General features: G+C 38.0%; 1 protein-coding gene across 8 annotated transcripts in view; it reads right to left on the reverse strand.

Annotated features, from left to right (window-relative positions):
- PCCA (propionyl-CoA carboxylase alpha subunit) overlaps nucleotides 1–18275 on the reverse strand; it is a 419699-nt gene extending 401424 nt beyond the window's left edge. For all 8 annotated transcript variants that reach the window (XM_021715457.1, XM_021715463.1, XM_021715461.1 and 5 more), the window contains exons 1-3: nucleotides 18193–18275; nucleotides 10817–10864; nucleotides 10639–10707 (exon numbers count right to left, since the gene is read on the reverse strand). In XM_021715457.1, the coding sequence (XP_021571132.1) occupies nucleotides 10639–10707; nucleotides 10817–10864; nucleotides 18193–18240 (165 nt within the window). In that variant the 5' untranslated portion in view covers nucleotides 18241–18275. The remainder of the gene's footprint in view (nucleotides 1–10638; nucleotides 10708–10816; nucleotides 10865–18192) is intronic.
- Between the last annotated feature and the right edge of the window lie 3827 nt (nucleotides 18276–22102).

The following is a 22102-nucleotide window of genomic DNA, read 5'->3' on the forward strand; positions in this document are numbered from 1 at the left end:
GAAGATGAAGGATGACGGGAAGGGGGGATAGAAAGAAAAACATTTAAAACTTTCACCCAAAAAGAGTCTATAGGCCAGCTCGGCAGCTCAGCCTGTAACCCCAGCACTTTGGGAGGCCGAGGCGAGTAGACTGCCTGAGCCCACAGGTTCAAGGCCAGTCCAGGCAACTTGGCGAGACCTTGTCTCTACAATAAAAAATAAAAAGTATTGGGGCGTGGTAGTGCAGCGCCTGTAGTTCTGGCTACTGGGAAGACAGAGGTGGAAGGATCGCCGGAGCGCAGAAGTTCGATGCTGGGGTGGCCGTGAGTGTGCATGCCACTGCACTCCAGCTTGGGTGAAGGAGTGAGACTCCAACTCCAAAAAACAAACAAACAAACAAACAAACAAAAGAGTCTACAGACCAAAATTCCAAAACACATTAAGAAACCTAATACTAAGATAACAAGCAAAAAACTTCTGTAACCGAAAGCTCACGCCAGATAAATTGCTCCCAATGAAATTAATTGTATCTAACAGTCTGAAAAGATTCCCTTAAAAAAGCTTTCTTCATCCCAAGGTTTTGTAAAAAAAATTAAAAAAAAAAAAAAGTATTTAAAAAAAATCTTGCTAGCTGGGCTTGGTGGCTCAGCCCGTAATCCTGCGCCTTTGGGACGCTGAGGTGAGTGGATTGCCTGAGCCCGCCTGGGCAGCGAGACCTCATCTCTACAATAAATCAGAAAAATCAGCCGGGCGTGGTAGCACGCGCCTGTAGTTCCAGCTACTTGGAAGGCCGAGGCGGAAGGATCGCCGGAGCCCAGTAGGTCGAGGCTGCGGTGGCCGGGAGTGGCCACTGCGCTCCAGTCTGGGCGACAGAGTGAGACTACAACTCAAAAATAAATAAATAAATAAGATCTTGCTAAGGACATAAGTGAACAGATGTGTCTAGATCCCCAAATTTTTTATGAAAAGGTCTTGCTTATAGATTAGAAATGAGAAAGAAAGAGTAATGATAAATTCTTACATTGTTTACTTCAGCAATAGGATTCAGATACAAGGAGCCTAGGAAGAACGAAGTTCAGTTTGGGTTATGTTGGGTTTGAGGTAATTTTTAAACTTTTAAGTAGAGATGTCAGAGAGACAGAGAACAGGTTAAGGAATCTAGATTTATGAAAACCACAGAAACAGAAGTGGAAGAGAATGAGACAGGAAGAGAAAAATAGTCAGAAAAAGAGTAAAGAAGTAGGAAAAAAAGAGCCCACAGATGATGCCTTGAGTCATTCCTGCAGAGGGGTCACAGAAGACAGCCACAGAAGCAGAAAGGAAACCAGAAGATTAAGATGTCACCAAAGTCAGAGGATGAGAGTTTGAAGAAGGGAACAGTGTCACACATTGCTAAGAAACCAAACAAAAGAGGACTGGAAAATGCCCATTGGATTTAATATGAGAAAACTACTGGTGACCTTAGCATGAACTCTTAGTAGAGTGCTGGGAACAGAAGCAAATGGGACTGACTCAGGGTCTTTGCACATGCTGTCCTGCCACCCTAGCTGACTGCCTGGCTGATGGCTGACTCCCTCTAATCCATAAGAATCAGTTGACATTTTATCCCTCAGAGAGAATTTCTCTGGCCATTCTATTAATGAAGAGTCTCCCATGATTCTCTTTACATCTTGTTTCCCTTATAACACCACAATTTATAATGATGTATGTTTCCTTATTCTATGTCCATTCTACCACTGGTAAATAATTGCCACGAGAACAGAAATCACATCGCCCTGGTCATTCCTCTCATTCCAGTGCCCACCACAGCACTGACCCACAAGAGGATGAACAAAAACGCAATAAACCACTTTCTTTGGGGAGGAAGGGAACTTCTCCTAATACTTAGTACAGAAAGCAATAGGCACGATGGAACAAGTACAAGTTAGGAGTCGCACACAATTCGAATCTTAGCTCCACTACTTACTCACTGAATGACCTTTGGCAACACATCTTACATCATGAAGCCCCAATTTTCTCCATTTAAAATGGTGACAATGATACTCCCCTTACATAATTATATGTTTTCAAGTACACCATAGAAACTCAATAAGTGATAAGTATTATTTAGAATGATCGTGTCTTTTCCTTCCACTAAGAAGTGTAAATGAGTGAGGCTGTAAGGATATGAGTTAAGTCATGGCCTTACAAACACCAGAACATCGGAATACAGTTCAGCTGTATTTTCCAATCTTGTATTAAATGTATGCTCTTTCAGTAGGTGGTGCTTCCAATCCTTCTTAATGCATAGACAAAAATAAATTCATTATTAGATACTTTTTTATACCAACAAGAACTAATTACATTGAAATGTATAAATTCCCTTTAATTGTAAAATAAACTAAATCAAAATGATATAGCCACAATATTTCACTGTTTTGTTCTTAATTTAAAATTTTAGTATAAGTAAAGTTCTTCTTATTAAAAACCACAGAAGGTCTTGGGATACACCCTTTCATATTATAAAGGAAAATACTTACAAGTTATTTTCTGCAGATTAAAAAAAGTTAGCTGTTTTATTGAAGTTAAATATCAAGGTACAAGAACACACATATGAATAAAATAATATATGAAGATATTGATATAAATCCTATCCAAATATAATTTTTGCATGACTGCTAAATAAGGTCATAGTCCTTCCTAGCTTGAATGATTGGTTTACCTTTAACTGTAGGGTGCTCAAACTATCAGTCTTTTAAGAAGCTTTACTGGTTTTTGACGATTTAACCTGCTGAGCTCACAGCACCCAAGGGAGAGGCTTGGTTGCAAATTTACTTCTGATGCTGCTGACCACTAATACTGACTCCATAGATAATGGATTTCAGTAATAACCACCTACAGGTTAACACTTTGAGTATTACCCATAATACTGCTTTAATTAAGTTAATACATGAAGGTCACAGTTTGGTAGAAAGTTTTATTAAATTTGGCAGTACTCACAATAAAAAAAACTGTGTTCATCTGTATAGTAAGTCCATAAATTTGACTACAGATATAATCCAGTTTGCTCATGGATTTATGCTGCATTTCAATTTATTTTCTAAAAGAATTCAATTTATTAGCTCCATTCCCTCAAAATATGTACATTTCTAGCATTTCTAACTGACAGGTTCCTGACAGATGACTCCAATCATGCTGGGCACAGAACGGGTCTACCTGACACAAAGAGACTCCCCCCCAAACTGACTTTAGCCAAGGAGATTTCCACCCCCTCCTCCTGATTGGAGCATTTGAATGGCAGAAAAGATTCATGCTTTGATTTGTTCATAGTTCCATGGGTTAAATATCCATTTCTCCTTGGAATACTGAAATTGATTTTTTAACCTTGAAAAATAAAGACAAACAAGTTTTATTTTTGAACCCAAATCCTTTACTAAGTAGAAAACAAGTCAAAGAACATTTACAACAAATATATGAATACAACGTATCTACCTATGCTAATGAAAAACACTAGACTCTTCAGTAAAAAACTAACCAAAAGAAGAAAGCATTTAAGATGTTTAGACAGTTCTTTTTTTTATTTTAAAAATGTGGGATACATTACAATTCAAGGTTAGGTACATACATGGTCATCATAGACATTTCAAATTTAAATGAATCTGAAATTAAAGATTTACTCTAAAGAATTAAAAAAGAAAACGATACTGTACCTTAAAACACAAATCAGATGGTCAGCACAGTTGACACAATTTTCTATTTTTATTTGTATAAGGTAATTTGAGGTGATTTTATTGAAAAGCAAAGAATGATGGCTGAATTCAGCTCATATACATATTGAATTCAGCAATAATTATATTTTTTAAATACACAACCTGACAGGCACTATAGTAGATAATAATGAATCAGCATGGGAGCCATTTAATATACTTCTTGATTAACTCATTGCCTGTCCAGTTCGCACACAGACATGCTTACATGTCATAATCGTCATAATTCCCATCATCCCCACCGCTAACACTCCAGCGCCTTGATTAGTGCACAACTCCCAGACGAGCCATTGCTAATGCTAAATAATTCTCTCCAGCCTCCTGCTACTATTCTGCAGGATCTCCAATTAAATATAATGTCCCTGATGAGCCATAGTAATGTGAACAAATTCCTACCAGGAATCCTAGCCTATTCCATTTTACCCAAAAACGCAGAGAGGTAATTTAGCCAAGTCAAAGATAATCAAAACACTTAAAACTGATAGCATATTCTTGCTGCAAAATAAGCATTTCCAAAGACAAAAGCAGAAAAGAAAAGAAAAAAAAGAAACGTCTAAACATCTTAAACACTTTCTTCTCCTGGTTAGTTTTTCACTGAAAAGTCTAGTGTTTTCCATTAGCACAGGTAGATACATTGTATTCTTAATCTAAAGAGGTTACTGAAGGCTGTTTTATGAGAAAAGAGAGCAATAACAAGTTTTTAAGCAAGTATGCCATTTAAAAACCCCTTGACTACCTAATTACCAGACTCCAAGATCCAAAACCACACTAATGAAACCAGTTCCTTTCTTCCCATTAAATGTAGTGTTACTGTCCCTATTCAGAAACTTTGCCATGGGACTTTATGCTGTTGATAAGGAAACCTCACATTGAAAATGACAACTATGAATAACTTTTGCAAGAATACATTAAGAATTCTGTAGATTTTCTATTACAATCTAAATATCTAGAAATGTTTCTGACCTAAATTAGGACCAACTGGAAAATGCAGACTATGGCAGCCACCACCTTAAAATATCCTTTACTAGTAAAGGCAATTTAAGAAAATGTTACTGAACACACCATCTCAACTATACACACACATACACACATGCACAATAAAAGGCCACCTGACTTTTTTCAGCTAACACCCCCAAAAAAAGTTTTACAAGCTTGACCATAATCATTTACTCCTAAATGAGAATCAGTGATAGTATCAGTTGCAAATAACTCCAATAATGCATTTTGTGAAATTTTCAAAAAATGTTAAGAACTGTAACTCCTTTCCAAAGAGAAAAAGTTTGAAAATATCTTGAAATCATGTAAAGGAGGAAAAAAAATGTTTGAGTTTCTCAAATTTAAGTTGTTTTCACCTCCATATAGCACATCTAGGGTAAAACTGAAGATATACTAACAAAGATATAAATAGACAAGTGTGTATATAGAGATATGAAAAAATATAAAATAAAGATATTCCAAACCCCCATGAAATTTTGAGAAGTTGTTCCCTCAGGTTTTTTACACCTTAGCTCACATTAATGTATTCCATCTCCATTTACCTGATCATTACCCTCCAGTGTGTTCAGCTGGAACCAACATACACTAATTACTTAGACATCACGAAGTCCTATTTGTCCTCAGTCCCTCCCCAGACAGCAGGGACACATTATCAAGGGTAGGCATAAAAAGTGATGATTGCCCTCACCTTACTGTCAATCACCCCTGAGTGTTCAAAGGAAACCCCACTCAATCTCATTATGGAACCCTAAGGCTGAGACTACAGTGTGCGGCAGGAATCCTACTTTAAACGGCAGGCTGCCTGAGTAAGAGATGAGTCACAGTGAGCACTTCCCTGATTTTAGGTTCTTGTTTTAACATGGTAAATCTGATATTTCCCATTTAAATCCAACATGAGTATACACAGGCAAAGCAACAAAATACGTATCGATAAGTTCAATTTAGTAGTGTACACAGAAAATATAGTCAAAGTTTGAAGTACAGAATCATTTAACTTTTTCATTTAACCTTATGAGGTCTCTCTTAAAAAAAAATTCAAAACCCTAATTTTAGAACTTTGACATATCAACGTGTTTTACTATTTTTTATGGAAAAGCATATTAGTCTTTATACATAAAACATAAATGAATGAATGTTATCTAGTGTTCATTTTGAAGTGTATAAGTACAACAATCTCTAAATTCTCAAACTGTTTTCTCTTGCTATTCAACAAACTAATGAAGTGGAACCCATGTGCCCATTTAGAAACTTCCATTCACTAAAGCCATTAAACAATTCTCATTCCTTATATTTCTTATCTTCTCTGGGACTACCTAAAATCAGAGTAAATTACACGCATACAACCCTAAAACACACCTCTCCTGTCCTCTAAGTCAACAAAATATTATGCTATACTTAATCTGGGATTTCGGGTGCTTGAGGTTTAAACTAAACTTTTAACATTTCATCATTATCCTGCTTTTACTTATCTTTCTAGAAAGTGACTTAAAGCAGGCCATATTAACAGAAAGTTTTAACTGAGCACACAATGCTTCCATGGTGGGGCCTTGAAATTTTTATTCTATTCTAAAGCATGCATTAGAATCTCTGGTATACTCCCTACTACTTTCAGTCAGAAGTGGCTTAATGTCTCTAAAATGCAAAACTCCACCATCAGCTTTGGGAAAGGTATGAGTGAGAAAGACATAAAACTTACAGCAACTCTTTTGAAACAAGTTTTGGCAAGGTCTACAAAGTATCTCTCAATCAGAATACAGTTATGCGCAACATAATGACATTTCAACAACAATGTTACTAAACAAGGAGAGACTCAGAAAAAAACATTTCCTTATAAAAAATTATGTATTGAGTCTTACATGTTTTAACTTCAGGACCTTCAAAGTACTCTGCATGTGATCAATATACCTAACATGATGCTTTTCCACTGCTCAAAACAGTTTTTGAACTGGTCATTTTTGATGCCATTTAGTGCTTCTGCCATGTTTTGTTTTACCTCTCCACATCAGTAAAACGTGCCCCTTTGACTCTTCTTCCAGGGAAACAAAAGAAAAGTTGTTACAGGCAAGATCAGGTGAATAGGGAGCGTGGGGAATGGAGGTCATGTCGTTTTTGGTCAAAAGCAGCTGAACACTAAGTACAGGGTGGGCAGGTGCACTCATAAATCACCCATCATGAAATGGGCAAAGGTGTTGAAAGAATCTCCAAAAATAAATTCACTGAAGACGAATGCAGCCTCTCATAGCAACACTATCTGAAACACTTTTGCTAATGGGTTCCTAGAATACTCACCTAACACAAAGTCTGTTCTACAAAAGGCCTGCCCTCTGAAAGATAATTCCAGTTTTTTTGAGGGGGGGTCATCATTCATATATACTATGGTCCCACAAGATTATAACAGAGCAAAAAAATTCCTATTGCCAAATGATGTCTCGATGATCGGACCTGGTGTCAACCTAGACTAAAGTGTGTATTTGTGTCTTAGTTTTTTGTTTTGTTTTGTTTTCACTGACATGGCTGAGGATGATGCTGAGGAACACTTAATTTTTTGTTTTTTTGTTTTTTTGTTTTTTGAGATGGAGTTTCACTCTGTCACTCAGACTGGAGTGCAGTGGCCGCTCCCGGCCACCACAGCCTCGACCTGCTGGGCTCCGGCGATCCTTCCACCTCAGCCTTCTAGTAGCTGGAACTACAGGCGCGCACTATCACGCCTGGCTAATTTTTGATTTATTGTAGAGATGAGGTCTTGCCAAGTTGCCCAGGCGGGTCTTGAACCCGCGGGCTCAGGCAATCCACTCACCTCAGCCTCCCAAAGTACTGGGATTACAGGCTGAGCCACCAAGCCTGGCATTTTTTTGGTTTTTTTTTTGTTGTTGTTTAACAAAAACAGTTTAAAAAGTAAAAAGATAAAAAATTTTAAAATAGAAAAAAATATATAGAATAAGGATATAAAAACATTTTTGCACAACCATATGGTTGTGTTTTATGCCAAATGTTATTACAAAATAGTCAAAAAAAGTTTTAAAATAAAAAAGCTTACAGCATAAAGAAGTTACAGTAAGCTAAGGTTAATTTATGACTGAAGAAAAGTATTTGTCTCTTTTTAATTTTTTTATTTTAAAGATGTGAGGTACAATTCAAGATTAGCTATACAAGTGGTCATTGTACAGGTAAAGTTTGGGCCTCCCTTTGGTTCCCCACTTTGCCTGGCTTGAGATTAGGTACCCTTATGGATGTTATGTGCCCCCCTTCTCTCCCCTAGCAGTGTCCTGCTACTGCCAAGCCCTTTATTATAATATTATGGTAAATGTTCAGGGTCCACTTATGAATGAGAACATGTGGTACTCATTTCTTTGTTTCTGTGACCAATCACTGAGTATGATAGCCTCTAAATCCATCCAAGTTTCTGCGAAATCCATGTTTGTCCCTCTTTATGGCTGCATAACATTCCATTGTGTATATGTACCACATTTTTTTAATCCAGTCCAGTTTCAATGGGCACAGTTGGTTCCATGTTTTTACTATTGTGAATATGGCTACGATAAACATGCATGGGAAGGTATCTTTTTGTAGAATTATTTGAGTTCCTCTGAGTATATACCCAGTAGGGTGATTGCTGGGTCATATGGAAGGTCAATTACTAGTTGTTTTAGAAATCGCCACGCTATTTTCCATAGAAGTTGAACCAGTTTGCATTTCCACCAACAGTGTAGAAGCGTTCCCTTATCTCCGCATCCTCGCCGCATCTGTTGTTTTTTGTTTTATTAATGATGGCCATTCTTACTGAGGTTAGGTGGTAACTCAATGTGGTTTTGATCTGCATTTCTCTGATGATTAGTAAGGTTGAGCACTTGTTCATGTGTTAGTAAGGTTGAGCACTTGTTCATGTGTTTGTTGGCTGTCCATATGCCTTCTTTTGAGAGTGTCTATTCGTGTCTTCTATCCATTTTTTAATGGGGCTGTTTGTTATTTTTTCCTTTCGGCACGTTTGAGTTCTTTGTAGATCCTGGACATTAGGCCTTTGTCAGGTATACAGCTGGCAAATATTTTTCCCCATTCTGTGGGCTCTTGATGGTTTCTTTTGCTTTGCAAAAGCTTTTCAGTTTAATGAGGTCCCACTTGTCTATCTTGTCTCTCTTTTTTTTTTTTTTGAGTTGGAGTCTCACTCTGTCGTCCAGACTGGAGTGCAGTGGCCACTCCCGGCCACTGCAGCCTCAACCTGCTGGGCTCCGGCGATCCTTCTGCCTCAGCCTTCCAAGTAGCTGGAACTACAGGCTCATGCTAACACACCCAGCTAATTTTTGATTTATTGTAGAGACGAGGTCTTGCCAAGTTGCTTGGACGGGTCTCGAACCCATGGGCTCAGGCAATCCACTCACTTCAGCCTCCCAAAGGCGCGGGATTACAGGCTGAGCCACTGAGCCCGGCTTATCTTATCTCTAGTGGCATGGACATCTGGGGTTTTGATCAAGAATTGGTTGCCTACTCTGATTCCCATAAGGGTGTCTCCTGCATTTTGAGGTTTTACATTTAGGTCTTCGATCCATTTAGAGTTGATTTTTGTGTATAGTGACATGTTGGGGTCCTATTTCAATCTTCTGCATGTGGTCAGCTAGTTTTCCCAGCACCATTTATTGAATAGGTTCTCCTCTACCCAGTGGTTGCTGGTGGAGGCCTTGCCAAAAATGAGTTGGTTGAGAAATTGAGGTTTTGCTTCCGGAATCTCTATCCTGTTCCATTGGCCTACAGAAAAGTGTTTTTCTATAAATACTGTATAGCCTAAGTGAAGAGCATTTATAAAGTCCACAGTAGTGTACAGTACATCCTAGGCCTTTACATTCACTGACTACTCACTCACTGACTCATCCAGAGCAACTTTTAGTCCTATAAGCTCAATTTGGGGTAAGTGCCCTATGCAGGTGTACTATTTTTATTAAGCTAACTTTTTACTGTACTTTTCTGTGTACAGATATATTTAAATAAACAAATACTGACAAGTGTGTTACAATTGCCTACAGTATTCAGTACAGTAACATGTTGCACAGATTTGTAGCCTAGGAGCAATAGACTGTACCACATAGCCCAGGTATGTAGTAGGTACTATCATCTCCTTTTGCGTGAGTACATATACTCTGTGACGTTCGCACATGGACAAAACTACCTAACCATGCATTTCTCAGAATATATCCTCATCATTAAGCAACACATGACTATACTAAAAATATATATATTAGCAAAGGGTCCCACTAACAAAAGTAGTGAAAAAAATGAAAAACAGTACTCACACTGAGGTTCAACTACTTAAATTTCATCCCATAAAGTTCTAATAATATACATTCTTTTCCATGGGATTTTTCTATTCATTCATAATCCAATACGACTTTAAAAAATGCCTGCTGTGTTTAAAAAAAAAATGCCAAATACAATTATATATCATTCACTGCTTTATGCTATAGCTTCTTTTGTCTGTGTCCAATTAGCATTAGACTATCTTTCATTTATCAAACTTTCAGCTGAACACAGTGAAGTATTTGGGAAAGGTTAAACAATTAAAGCATTCCCCTAGTGATACTCGAGTTGAGCTATGGAGAATAGTGCTCTCATAAGGGAGCATTGTGTAAACATTTCATTAATCTTTGAATCAAACTTTTTCATGCTTTGCTTAAATCTACTTGGTAACCAGAGATCAGTCTGGCAATTTTTTAGTCTACTCTAGGTTTTTAAAGCTTTGAAAAAAAAGTTAAGATACATATAAAAGACATTGTGATACTTCCAGTTTGCTTAATACAATAGTATTAAATAGTATTATCAACTGAATATATCCTTTGCAGGTCAAGAAAGAAAAATAATCCTGTATCTTTTACTGTTTCTACTTGACCCAAAATTAAACACTGATTTAGCAAAGCAAAAATATACTTACAGAACTTGCATCGACATCACTGTGGATGGCAACTGTCTTAATGCCCATCTTCTTGCAAGTTTTAATAACCTATTTTAAAATATATTAATGATGTTTATTAACAGTAAGTCATATTTAAAGGGATTTAATAATCAATTTCATAGTGTAAAATGGGAAATAAGATTAAAATTCTACTCACCCTACATGCAATTTCTCCTCTATTAGCAACAAGAATTTTATCAAAAGTCTAAAAAAGAGAAAAAGCACGTTAGAAATTATTACTCTTACTTTGAGACCAAAAAAAAAACACTTAGTTTTTCCACAATTAACAATGAATATAATCCTAATAAACATTACTTCCTAGATTAATATTTAATACTGCAAAATGCTCATTTACAATCAGGGAGTTACTAAACTCATGTGACAGGATTAAACCCTATAATTATTTTGTTAAAGCATCAATTGACAGGTTAATCTAATCATAAGTAGACTAAGGGAGCATTTATCAATTCCCCTGCCAAAGGAAAATCTTAAAATGATATTTCAGAACGCTAAAAAATTTCAAAATTGCTTGACAACTTACCTGATAATTTTCTAAAATCAGAAATTCTAAGTGTCATGAGTGGTTTTTCAAAGGAAAGTCTAATACTGTTTAAGTAAAATTTATATTCCATTTTGTTAGGTTGGAGTATATATCTTTTTCTTTTTCTTTATTTATCTATCTATTTATTTATTTTTCTTTTTTGAGTTGAAGTCTCACTCTGTCACCCAGACTGGAGTGCAGTAGCACACTCCCGGCCACCATAGCCTCGACCTGCTGGGCTCCAACAATCCTTCCACATCAGTCTTCCACATCAGCTGGAACTATAGGCACATGCTACCACGCCCAGCTATTCTTGTTATTTAAATAACTTTAGGGTACAGGAATAGTTTTTGGTTACATGGATATATTGTATAGTGGCAAAGAAGTCGGGCTTTAAGTGTACCCACCACCTGTGCACATGGTGATTTTTCATCCCCCTAATCCCAGCCTCCCCCTTTGAGTCTCCAGTGTCCTTTTTCCCATTCTACATGCCTCACAGAAGCTTAGTTTAACCCTCACTTATAAGTGAGAACATGCAATGTTTAGTTTTCCCTTTCTGCAATAGTTCACTTAGGATGACGTTCTCCAGTTCCATCCAAGTTGCTACAAAAGACATTGCTTCCATCTTTTTCATGGCTGAATAGTATTCCATAGTATGTATGTGTGTGTGTATATCCCTTTGCTCTCGGAGACATTTTGCAGATCCCCTAACAGCAGCTCGACCACATTTTTTTTTATAAAATAGTGGAAAACGGATCACTTCATATTGAATAGTATAGCGTTGGAATCAACTGTTTTATTGTAATGATATTTCACTTATAGTCAAATTTTGGACATTGGGGAACTTATGATAAAAAAATCAAAAGTTTATATCTTGTATTTTTCTAACATGTGGTAATGTGTGAAAGTCAATGACATGCATTGCAGGTTCACTGATACATGTTGTGCAGTAGTAAGTTGTTTGATGTCTTCCACCTGGTGTTTTGCTATTTTAGCAAATAATGCAGTCTTGTTTTCTTCCTCCCACATTACTAATATGTAATTTATGTCCAGTCTGTTGTTCAAAGATGTGGAAGGACACACTTGTGATTCCTGAAAACCACTTCGCAACTGATTGATCATATCTCAGTATATATTCCATCTCTTTATTTGCTTTTCCATACAATTTGAATGGAAAACATCAAGGAAACATAAATTTTTAAAAAATTTGCACTTGTATATGTCTGTCCTGGATAATCACCCAGCAGTCTCTTTACATACCCTGAGAGGGAACATCTGAGTGGTTTGCTAGATTTACAATGTTCCCTTCAGAGGGGACATCCAAGTATAAAGGGATATACATACCACATTTTCATTACCCACTGATCAGTTGACGGGCATTGAGTTATTCATTGTTTATTGAATTGTGCTGCAATAAATATCTGAGTGCAGATTTTTTTTTTATTTTGTTTATTTTGAGTCAGGGTCTCACTCTATTGAATACAGGTATGCACCACCACACCTAATTTTTTTATCTTTTCAAGAGACAAGGTCTCACCTTACACCAGTCAGAATGGCCATTATTAAAAAATCAAAAAGCAATAGATGTTGATGTGAATGTGGTTAAAAGGGAACACTTACACACTGTTGGTGGGAGTGTAAACTAGTACAACCTCTATGGAAATCAGTGTGGCGATATCTCAAAGGACTAAAAGTAGAGCTACCATTTGATCTCAGCAATTCCACACTAGGTATCTACCCAAAGGAACAGAGGTTGTTACACAAAAAAGACACCAGGCTGGGTTCAGTGGCGCATGCCTGTATTCTCAATACTTTAGAAGGCTGAGGCGGGAGGATTGCTTGAGCCTAGAAGTTTGAGACCAGCCTGGACAAGATAGCAAGACTTCATCTCTACAAAAAATTAGCTGGGTGTGGTAGTGTGTACCAGTAGTCCCAGCCCAGGAGTTCAAGGCTGTGGTAAGCCATGATTGTGCCAGTGCACTCCAGTCTGGGCAACAGAGTGAGACTTCTACTCAAAAAGAGTCAGTCCAGGCAGGGCACAGTGGCTCACATCTGTAATCCCAACATTCTGGGAGGCAGAGGCGAGAGGATTGCTTGAGCCCAGGAGTTTGAGACCAGCGTAGGCAACATAGCAAGCCCTCATCTCTACAAAAATCAAAAAATTAGCCAGGCTTGGTGGTGCACATCTATAGTCCCAGTTACTTGGGAGGCTAAAGGAGGAGGATTGCTTGAGCCCAGAAGGTCAAGGCTCTGGTGAGCCATAATCATGTCATTGCACTCTAGCCTGGGTGAACAAGACACAAGCGGAAAAAAAAAAAATCAGTCTGGAGCCAAATGCCCAGGCTGAACTTCAACACCCCCAAGTGTTCTCCTCCTGTGTGTTCTTCCATGGACAAGTCTTCCTTCTTGACTCTCATTTCCTGGTATGTAAAGTGAAAGTAAAAATAGTACCTGCCACAAGAGGTTGTGAGAATGATATGAATGAATATTCCTAAAGCAAATACTGCCTAGCAAGTAATATATATCCATTAGGTATTAGCTATAGCTGTTGTTCTTCACCTCTGTGGGCTACAGGCCAGACTGGGAATCTAGCAATGTAGCAATGTACCCCTATGTACCCTAACTAGGGAAAACTGGTATCAAAACAAATATTTGCAACTGATACATCTTTTCTGTTCAAGACTATTTATTAATGCATTACCAATTAGTGCACAAATTCAATACTAATCAATTACTCTTCCATACATAAAATTTTCTTTTAAATAAAGCACAGATGCGTATTGTTGTGAATTTTTTTAAGTACAAGAGAGGATACACTAAAGAGACACTCAGATCACTGCCCCAAAGGCAACCACTATGACCAGACTCCTGTAGATTCTTCCAGGGAGGTTATGCATGTCAAAGAATATACATACAAATCAATTCCAGCCACCTTTAAAACTTCCTTCCTGCATCAACAATTACAAATCAATGTCAAATGCATTTGATCACTTTAATGTACAAGGTACAATAGGAACAAATTGTGTTAAGTGCTATGGTAAGGCTGTGTCCAGGATGCAACATAGAAGGAAGGGAGTGCAAAAACAGCACACGTAAAGACACCACTGGAAAAAGAGACAGGCACTGAAACACTACAAGGAATGCGTAACAGGACTCAAGCGCACAATGTTTGGGGGAGCAGTTGCAAGCAAAGCTAGGGTTAAAAAGACCTGATGACACAAGGACTTGTGTGCCATTCAAGGAACTGGGGCTTCCTCCTATATGTGGAGAGAACTCATAGGCATCCTAAAGACTCTATGAGAAAAGACAATTAAAGGATCCCGAACCCCCGCGACAGAGGGGCTTTCAGGTACTGGAAGAGAGAAATAAGAATCTTCTATGTTCTAAAACTATGCTAATGAAGTCATCTGGAGTAAAAGATTTTCTGAGGATTTTTGTAGTTGTTTTTCTTTTAACTCAGTCTCTCTCTGCCCCTCCTTCCTCCCTCCCTTCCCTCGGTTTAGATGTTTGCTGCTGGGCTCTAACACTACAGCTGGCACTTTGCTCCACTCAGAGACCAACAGGCTGAGTTGGTTCCAACTGGGTACTTGTTGGAATATAGGCAGAACTCTGGACACTTAGTCACTCACTCAGCACTTCTGAGAAAGGTTAGGTGTACAGCTCTGAAGAAGGGCAGGCTTGACCTAGCTGACACTTCCTATCTGTGGATTTTGAGACTAGGTTTCCAAATGTGTGAGATTGAGTTGTTAAGGACAATATTAAGCAGCTGATATTGAGGACACGTGCTTTCTAAGCTCCAGGCACAATGACAAATCTTCCCTGCACATTATCTCCTTTATCAGGTAATAGTTGTAAGGATAATACTTATCCTCATAATAGTCCCAGGGAGTCAGTCCATTTTACAAACTAAGGTTTGGTGAAGCCAAATCACTTGCTTAAATCACAAAGTCAACAAATGAAAAGTCAAAGTCAAAGTTCACACTTAGGTATTCATGTCAGAGCACATCATGATATCACATGATCAGAGTATAATGACACATGCTCTAAACACCACATAAGGAATAAATGCCACTTACAATCACATTATGAGAGGAACACCATAGTACTATACTGGCTCACGCTGACTTAAGACCTACTGAAACAGCGTAGCCTTTTAGAAGCTATTTACCATTAAGCTGGATCTTCCTTATTCTCATGAACATACATGAGATAGGTTGACTTGTTACAACTCAACTCAAAAAATAATATTTTCAGGCCAAGCCTTGTGACTCACACCTGTAATCCCAGCACTTTGGGAGACTGAGGTGAGAGGACTGCCTGAGTCTAGGTGTTTGAGACCAGCCTAGGTAACATGGCGAGACCATATCTCTAAAATAAATTTAAAAATTAGCCAGGCATGGTGGTGCACACTTGTAGTTCCAGCTACTTAGAAGGCTGAGGCAGAAGGATCACCTGAGCCCATCAGGTCAAGGCTGTGGTAACTGTGGCCATGCCACTACCCTCTGACCTGGGGGACAGAGTGAGACTCCAACTCAAAATAATAATAATAATATTTTTAATAATTATTACATTTCACCTAGTTTAATTATGACTTAATATTAGTCACTGATAAAATATGGAGTAAGAAATAGGTCAATAACAGATTCAGATGAGAATCAATTTATTTAACAAATACGTATTACCAAAAGCCAATTCTACTTGTACCTACAATGGTAACAATAAGCACACCAGGTCAGTATTTAATGAGCAGCTATAAGTACGGCAGGAATCCCTGCTGGGATCTAGGAGGAAGGTCTAATTCAACGCAGCCCTCGAGTGAGGGCCACCAACTTAGTCTGAATATGTGCCTGTGCCACCAATGGGTGCCAAAAACATCCATGACTGAGGACACCAAACAGTTTCTCCAGAATCACCTCAGGCAAGGAAGGGCACAGCAAAGGGGATGGCAAAAATAGCAGGAAGCAGATTGATTTCAAACATTTATGACAAAATATGTCATAATGCTTAAGGATCCAAGGAGATTCCATTCTTAGACCCTTTATTTATTTAAATGTCCTAAACCCAAATAGTTATGCACATGTATTTATTTATTTTAGTAATTATCAGTGGTTACCAATGTGAGAAGTAAGTTAGTTATTCCTGCAACTTCACTCTGAGGTTATACTGGAAACAAGTCCCAGACCAATCTCTGCCACACATACATTTATTAATAACAGACATAAAAAGAAGGTCAAAACCTGTTCAGTAAACTCAGAGAATTCTCAACTTCCTATACTTTGTAATGCTCCAATAGCTTGCAAAAGGTTCACCTGAGGCAAAGGAATGATATTCTGATCCGGCTATTCATACTATAGGACTATAGCCACCAAGAATCCACCAGACCAGTGACTAGACACAGAACTACTTCATTTGTGGATCAAGCCTGAGTGTTATTCTTAAAGGTAAAGGATGAATGGCTAACTAAAATTGTTGTATTCTGTTCAAAGGTGATAATTTCTCTAAAATACTAGCCAATAACACATATCTTGAATACCACTAATTTCCTCAGTGAGAATCCATTTCTAATACCTATTCTGCTAATGAGGAAGACTATGAGAGTTTATAGGGAGAAAGATGGCAGAACCACTTGCAATATCCCTCCCCCTTGAAATGTGGCCTCTTCAATAAATGTTAACCACCCCTAGAGCATTCCCAGGTAGGACAGATGATTACCTCCGGACTGGAATGTAACACGTGTGCACGTAAACCCCAAAGCCTATCGCCCACAGTAAAAGTTTTTTAATTAAACAATGGCTTTCATAACAAGAAGTTTATCACAGCTAATTCATCCAGCCCTGCACTGTCTGACACATGCACATAAGGCTACTGAGTTATTCAAATATGGCCAATCTGAGATGTGCCAGAAGTGTAAAAAACTGAACTTAGAAGACTTAGCACAAAAAAGAGAAAATCTAAAGTGTCTTGTTAATCTTTTTTATACAGCCAAAATAACATTTTAGATATTGGGTTAAATTAAATATATTAAAATTAATTTCACCTGTTTCTTTTTACTTTTCTCAATGTGGTTATTAGAAAAATTTTCAATTATATTTGACCTGCAATTGTGTCTCACATTATATTTCTAATGGCCTGGATAGATGTAGACTCTTCTCTTCTTCTGCTCCTAGATTCAAAAAAATCTGGAAAGAAGTTTTGTGCACTTCAACAGGTGAGTTAGAAGATATCTCAGCTATGTCATTCTGAAATAATCATTCCTATCAATTCTACTTTCATGACATTTACCTTGAGCAATCTCTTATTAACCAAAACTCTTCTCCTGCCCTCTTTGATGCCTTCATTACCACTAAACCATGTTTCATTTCCAATCACTTCTCCTAGTCTCCTTCTTTCCTATTACAAGGCCCATACATTATATCAGAATTTTAATTGGAGTTCTACTGTCCCAAAATTTACATTGTGCACAATTACCTTCAATCCAAATGAATTCTATAAATACTAAGCAAATAAAAACTCAATAGTTTAATCAAAAATGTCTCAACTGCCCAATCTTTAAGAACAAATGTTTTCTTATTTTACTGAAAACAAGGACAATACATCATAAGTGTAGTCCATTTTTGGTACAGACATAAATACAAGATTAAAAAGACACAGATTATGGCCAGTTGCCACAACGAAAAAAGGAGCAAAGACTGAGCACCTATATAACCTATGGTGCTAGAGCAATAAATAATTGCACAGCATAGCCGGGCATGGTAGTGCACGCCTGTAACTCCGGCTACTTAGAAGGCTGAGGCAGAAGGATCGCCGGAGCCCAGCAGGTTGAGGCTGTGGTGGCCAGGAGCGTGCCACTGCGCTCCATTCTGGGTGAAGTGAGACTCCCACTCAAAAAAAAACCCAAAAAACAACTTAATCTAACCACTGAACAGAGTATGAAGATAAAATAGTAAAAATCATCATAATTTCATTGTGGAGAGTATTTTTTAAATACTTACTTTTTCATTAGGATCATATCCTGCGGAGCCAAGACTACGGGTCACCATCAAGCACTGCCTTGAACAGTGTGGAACATGCTACAAAAAAAAGAAAAGAAAAGTGAAATAAGATACTTTTTTTTTCTTTTAGATTCACAGAGTACACGTATATTCGTTACATGGCAGATAAGTGAATGATCTTAGAAATATTTTTTCAGGGTACTTCCTCAGTTTGCTTTTAGCTAAAATTGTTATATTTATCAATACATATAGTTCTAAGCAACATACTATAGCTATGGAAGGAAAATCATATCTACAGACTCAATCCCTTGAAACATAAGAGAAACCAAAGACATCAGAACAATCTCCAGAAAAGTATAACAAGAAGGCCGGATGCAGTGGCTATGCCTGTAATCTCAGCACTCTGGGAGGCCAAAGCAAGTTTGAGACCAGCCCAGACAACACAGCAAGATCTCATCTCTACAAATAATCAAAAAATTAGCCGGGCATGGCAGGGTCCAGCTGTAGTTCCAGCTACTTTGGGACTGAGGCAGGAAGATTGTCTGAGCCCAGGAGGTCGAAGTTGCAGTGAGCCATGACCACACTGCACTCCAGCAGGGCAACAGAGTAAGACTCCGACTTAAAAAAAAACCAAAAATTACAAGAGTCAACAGACCAAGCAAATCTGAAGAAAGGCCTTCCTGATTATGCAGAATAATAATTATGCAGGTTCAGAAATGTCAATGACCACATAGAACTTCATAAAACACAAAAGTCTTGGCCTCAAGGAGCTTCAATTTTCACAGTGACCAGAAAATAAAGCTATTTTTTTAATTTGCTGATGTCTTGAGCACGATTTCTTATTTTATAATTTCTGGTACAAAAGTGGTTTAGCTGATACATATGGAAAAGTAATATTAATAATCAATTTCATTTGTAATTCATTAAAATGCTATAGAGAAAGTATATCCTAATCCTTTAAAATATTTAGAAAAATGACTAATAAAAATTATAGCCAAGGTTTAAGAAAACCATCCACCCAGTAGTCACTGATAAAGCTAAATGAAAAAATGCAGGAAAAAAAGCAAAAGGAAGCCAGGCTCAGTGGCTCAGCCTGTAATCCCGTGCCTTTGGGAGGCTGAGGTGAGTGGATTGCCTGAGCCCGCGGGTTCGAGACCCGCCTGGGCAGGCGAGACCTCATCTCTATGATAAATCAAAAAATCAGCCGGGCGTGGTAGCACATGCCTGTAATTCCGGCTACTCGGAAGGCTGAGGCAGAAGGATCACCGGAGCCCAGCAGGTCGAGGCTGTGGTGGCCGGGAGCGGCCACTGCACTCCAGTCTGGGCGACAGAGTGAGACTCCAACTCAAAAAAAAAAAAAAAAAAAGCAAAAGGCAACAGGTACCACCTGTTAGAACTTGCTAACAGGATAACAATTCAAAAAGAAAACAAAATGTTTTTATAGCAACCTTTTAAAATGAGTTCAAAGATGTACACAATTATTTTTTTAGAAATGCCATGCCCCAAATTATAAAATGTAATCTCTATACAAAAGTGAAGGTAATAGATCTGAAAGATGAGTTTATAAAGTAAAACATGCATACTACCAAGTAAAAGAGAAGAACAATTAACTGAGAAAGGGATATTAACTTTATTTTTGTGTCCCTTCTAAAGACCAAAACTATCCCTCAAATATTCCTTCAATCATTCCTGTGGGTTAAAGAGTATTAGCCTCAATTTTATAAATGAGAGAACTGAGTTCCGAGAGCTTTCATTTTTCAACGGTCACGGGGCTAGGTTGTAATGGTTACAAAATGTAAATATAGAACTGTTAAAAAGTTTTCTGCAGTTTTTAATTTTGTGATAATAAAAACAGTGGCACCTCCTACAATTAACACTAATGTCAACTCACAGATATGATTTGTTGTTCCCCCCAGCTTGTACACATGTGAATTTGAAATAATGTGAACTAAAGTTTTAAAAAGCATAGATGCCCCTGGTTAACCAGTAACTAGAAGTAGAAATCATGCAAGTAGGCAGAAACTATAACAGCAGAACAACTACCAAGGAAAAACAAGGGTTTGAAGCAATCTTACAGCAAGTATGAACTGGTTTGGAGTCAGCCCCATAAAGGCTACGTTCCTGTTTACTCCTGGCAGACCTTCACGGAAGATCAAAAATGAAGAATCCAGATCAGAACTCAATTGCTGTAAAGTTAAAACATAAAATCTCTTTTTTAAAAGCAGGGAACAAATTAGTAGAAATATGCTAATTTGGACCTCTAAATAGAATTTTCTCATTTGTTGTTTTGGTTGGCATATAACAAACTGGCTTCAAGCTCAGTCCAAAATTCTTCCTAAGATGCTTCCTAGAAACCAAGGTTCTGAGGAATGACCTTAAGCAACTCAATTTATAAAGACTATTTAGCTGATCACAGTCAAAAGTAGATAGGTCAGGGTGTGCAAAATGACTTCCCAATAACATACTGCCATTAGTTCTCTTCCTCAGTAATTAAGATTTCCTATATTCTCCACACTTAGAAAAGAAATGCCTGCTGATAGCAAGGCACATGGGAGTGACCTGACCCTCTGAGTCACAAGACCTGGGTCAACTTAGTTCTGATACTTCATAGCTAATCACTTCTCTGGACCCTAGTTTCTACCTATAAAATGTAGATAATGACACCTCCCTGTTTTCCTAGAGTTGTTAAAAGGATCAAATGAGTATTTTTAATCAGTAGTAAAGTACCCAAAAATGTAATGAACTGCACAAAAACAAAATCCAAGTATGCAGCTGTTCCCTTCTTCCTGAAAATAATACCAGAACCATTTGGGAGTTACCACAAAGAATAATGTAGTCAAAGAGCTCTGGTCTAGGCCAAGGTGCAGTGGCTCATGCCCGTAATCCCAGCACTTTGGGAGACTGAGGCAGGAGGACTGCTTGAGCCAGGAGTTCTAGACCAATCAACAAAGCAAGACTTTGTCCCTACAAAAAAAAGAAAATTAGACAGGCATGGTGGCACACTCCCGTGGTTCCAGCTACCCAGGAGGCTGAGGCAGAAGGATTGCCTGAGCCCAGGAGGTTGAGGCTGCAGTGAGCCATGATGGTGCCACTGCACTCCAGCCTGTCGAGTGAGACCCAACTCCAAAAAAAAGGGGGGAGTGGGAGGGTCTGGTCTAGACTCAAGACAGATTCTGACACAGGTTCAAATCTTGGCTCTGACATTTCTCTGGTTGATAGGAAATACCTTCATTTTTGCAAACTGGGGATTATAATAGTAATTATCAAGGTCATAATGCTGCTATGAGGATTATATGGGAATGTACAGAATGTCTAGCATCTTCCCTCATCTTGCATATATTACAGCCAGCATACAATAACATAGCCAAAAAGGGGGGAAATGGGATGGTTTTCAGACAAACTGGAGGCATGCCTTCCAGCCACTGTAAACAGGGAAACAAATATCCTTTCACTTGCATGCACCCTACTTATATAGTTAATCCTCACTTGTACCTCACATCTCTGTAATAAAATTAAATTTAAAAAAAAGAAGTGGCCTCAACGTGGCAGTCAAAACTGGTAAATCCACTAGCAATTATCTTATGGAACAATTTAAACACTATTTCTGCCAAAACCAAAACTACCTCTGCTCATAACACATCCACAGCGGCATTCAGGTGAGTAACACTCAATTCTGTTGACAGGCAAATTCATTATCAGAATGCATTCTGCTTCAATGGAGAAACTATCCTCAAAACTGCAGCTTCATGGAGCCATAAAATGATCTCACCTGGGTACAAGTAAACATTCATTAATGCTTCATCTCTAACATTTCCAGGTGAAAGTCTCCTCTTCCATGTTTCATGACTTGGAGCTTGGACACATCATTTGGCTATTTACTTCAACATTTTTTTTTTTTTTTTTGAGTTGG

This window comes from Carlito syrichta, unplaced genomic scaffold, assembly GCF_000164805.1.
Source record: "Carlito syrichta isolate Samal-C Ts95f unplaced genomic scaffold, Tarsius_syrichta-2.0.1 Scaffold307134, whole genome shotgun sequence".
NCBI lineage: Eukaryota > Metazoa > Chordata > Mammalia > Primates > Tarsiidae > Carlito > Carlito syrichta.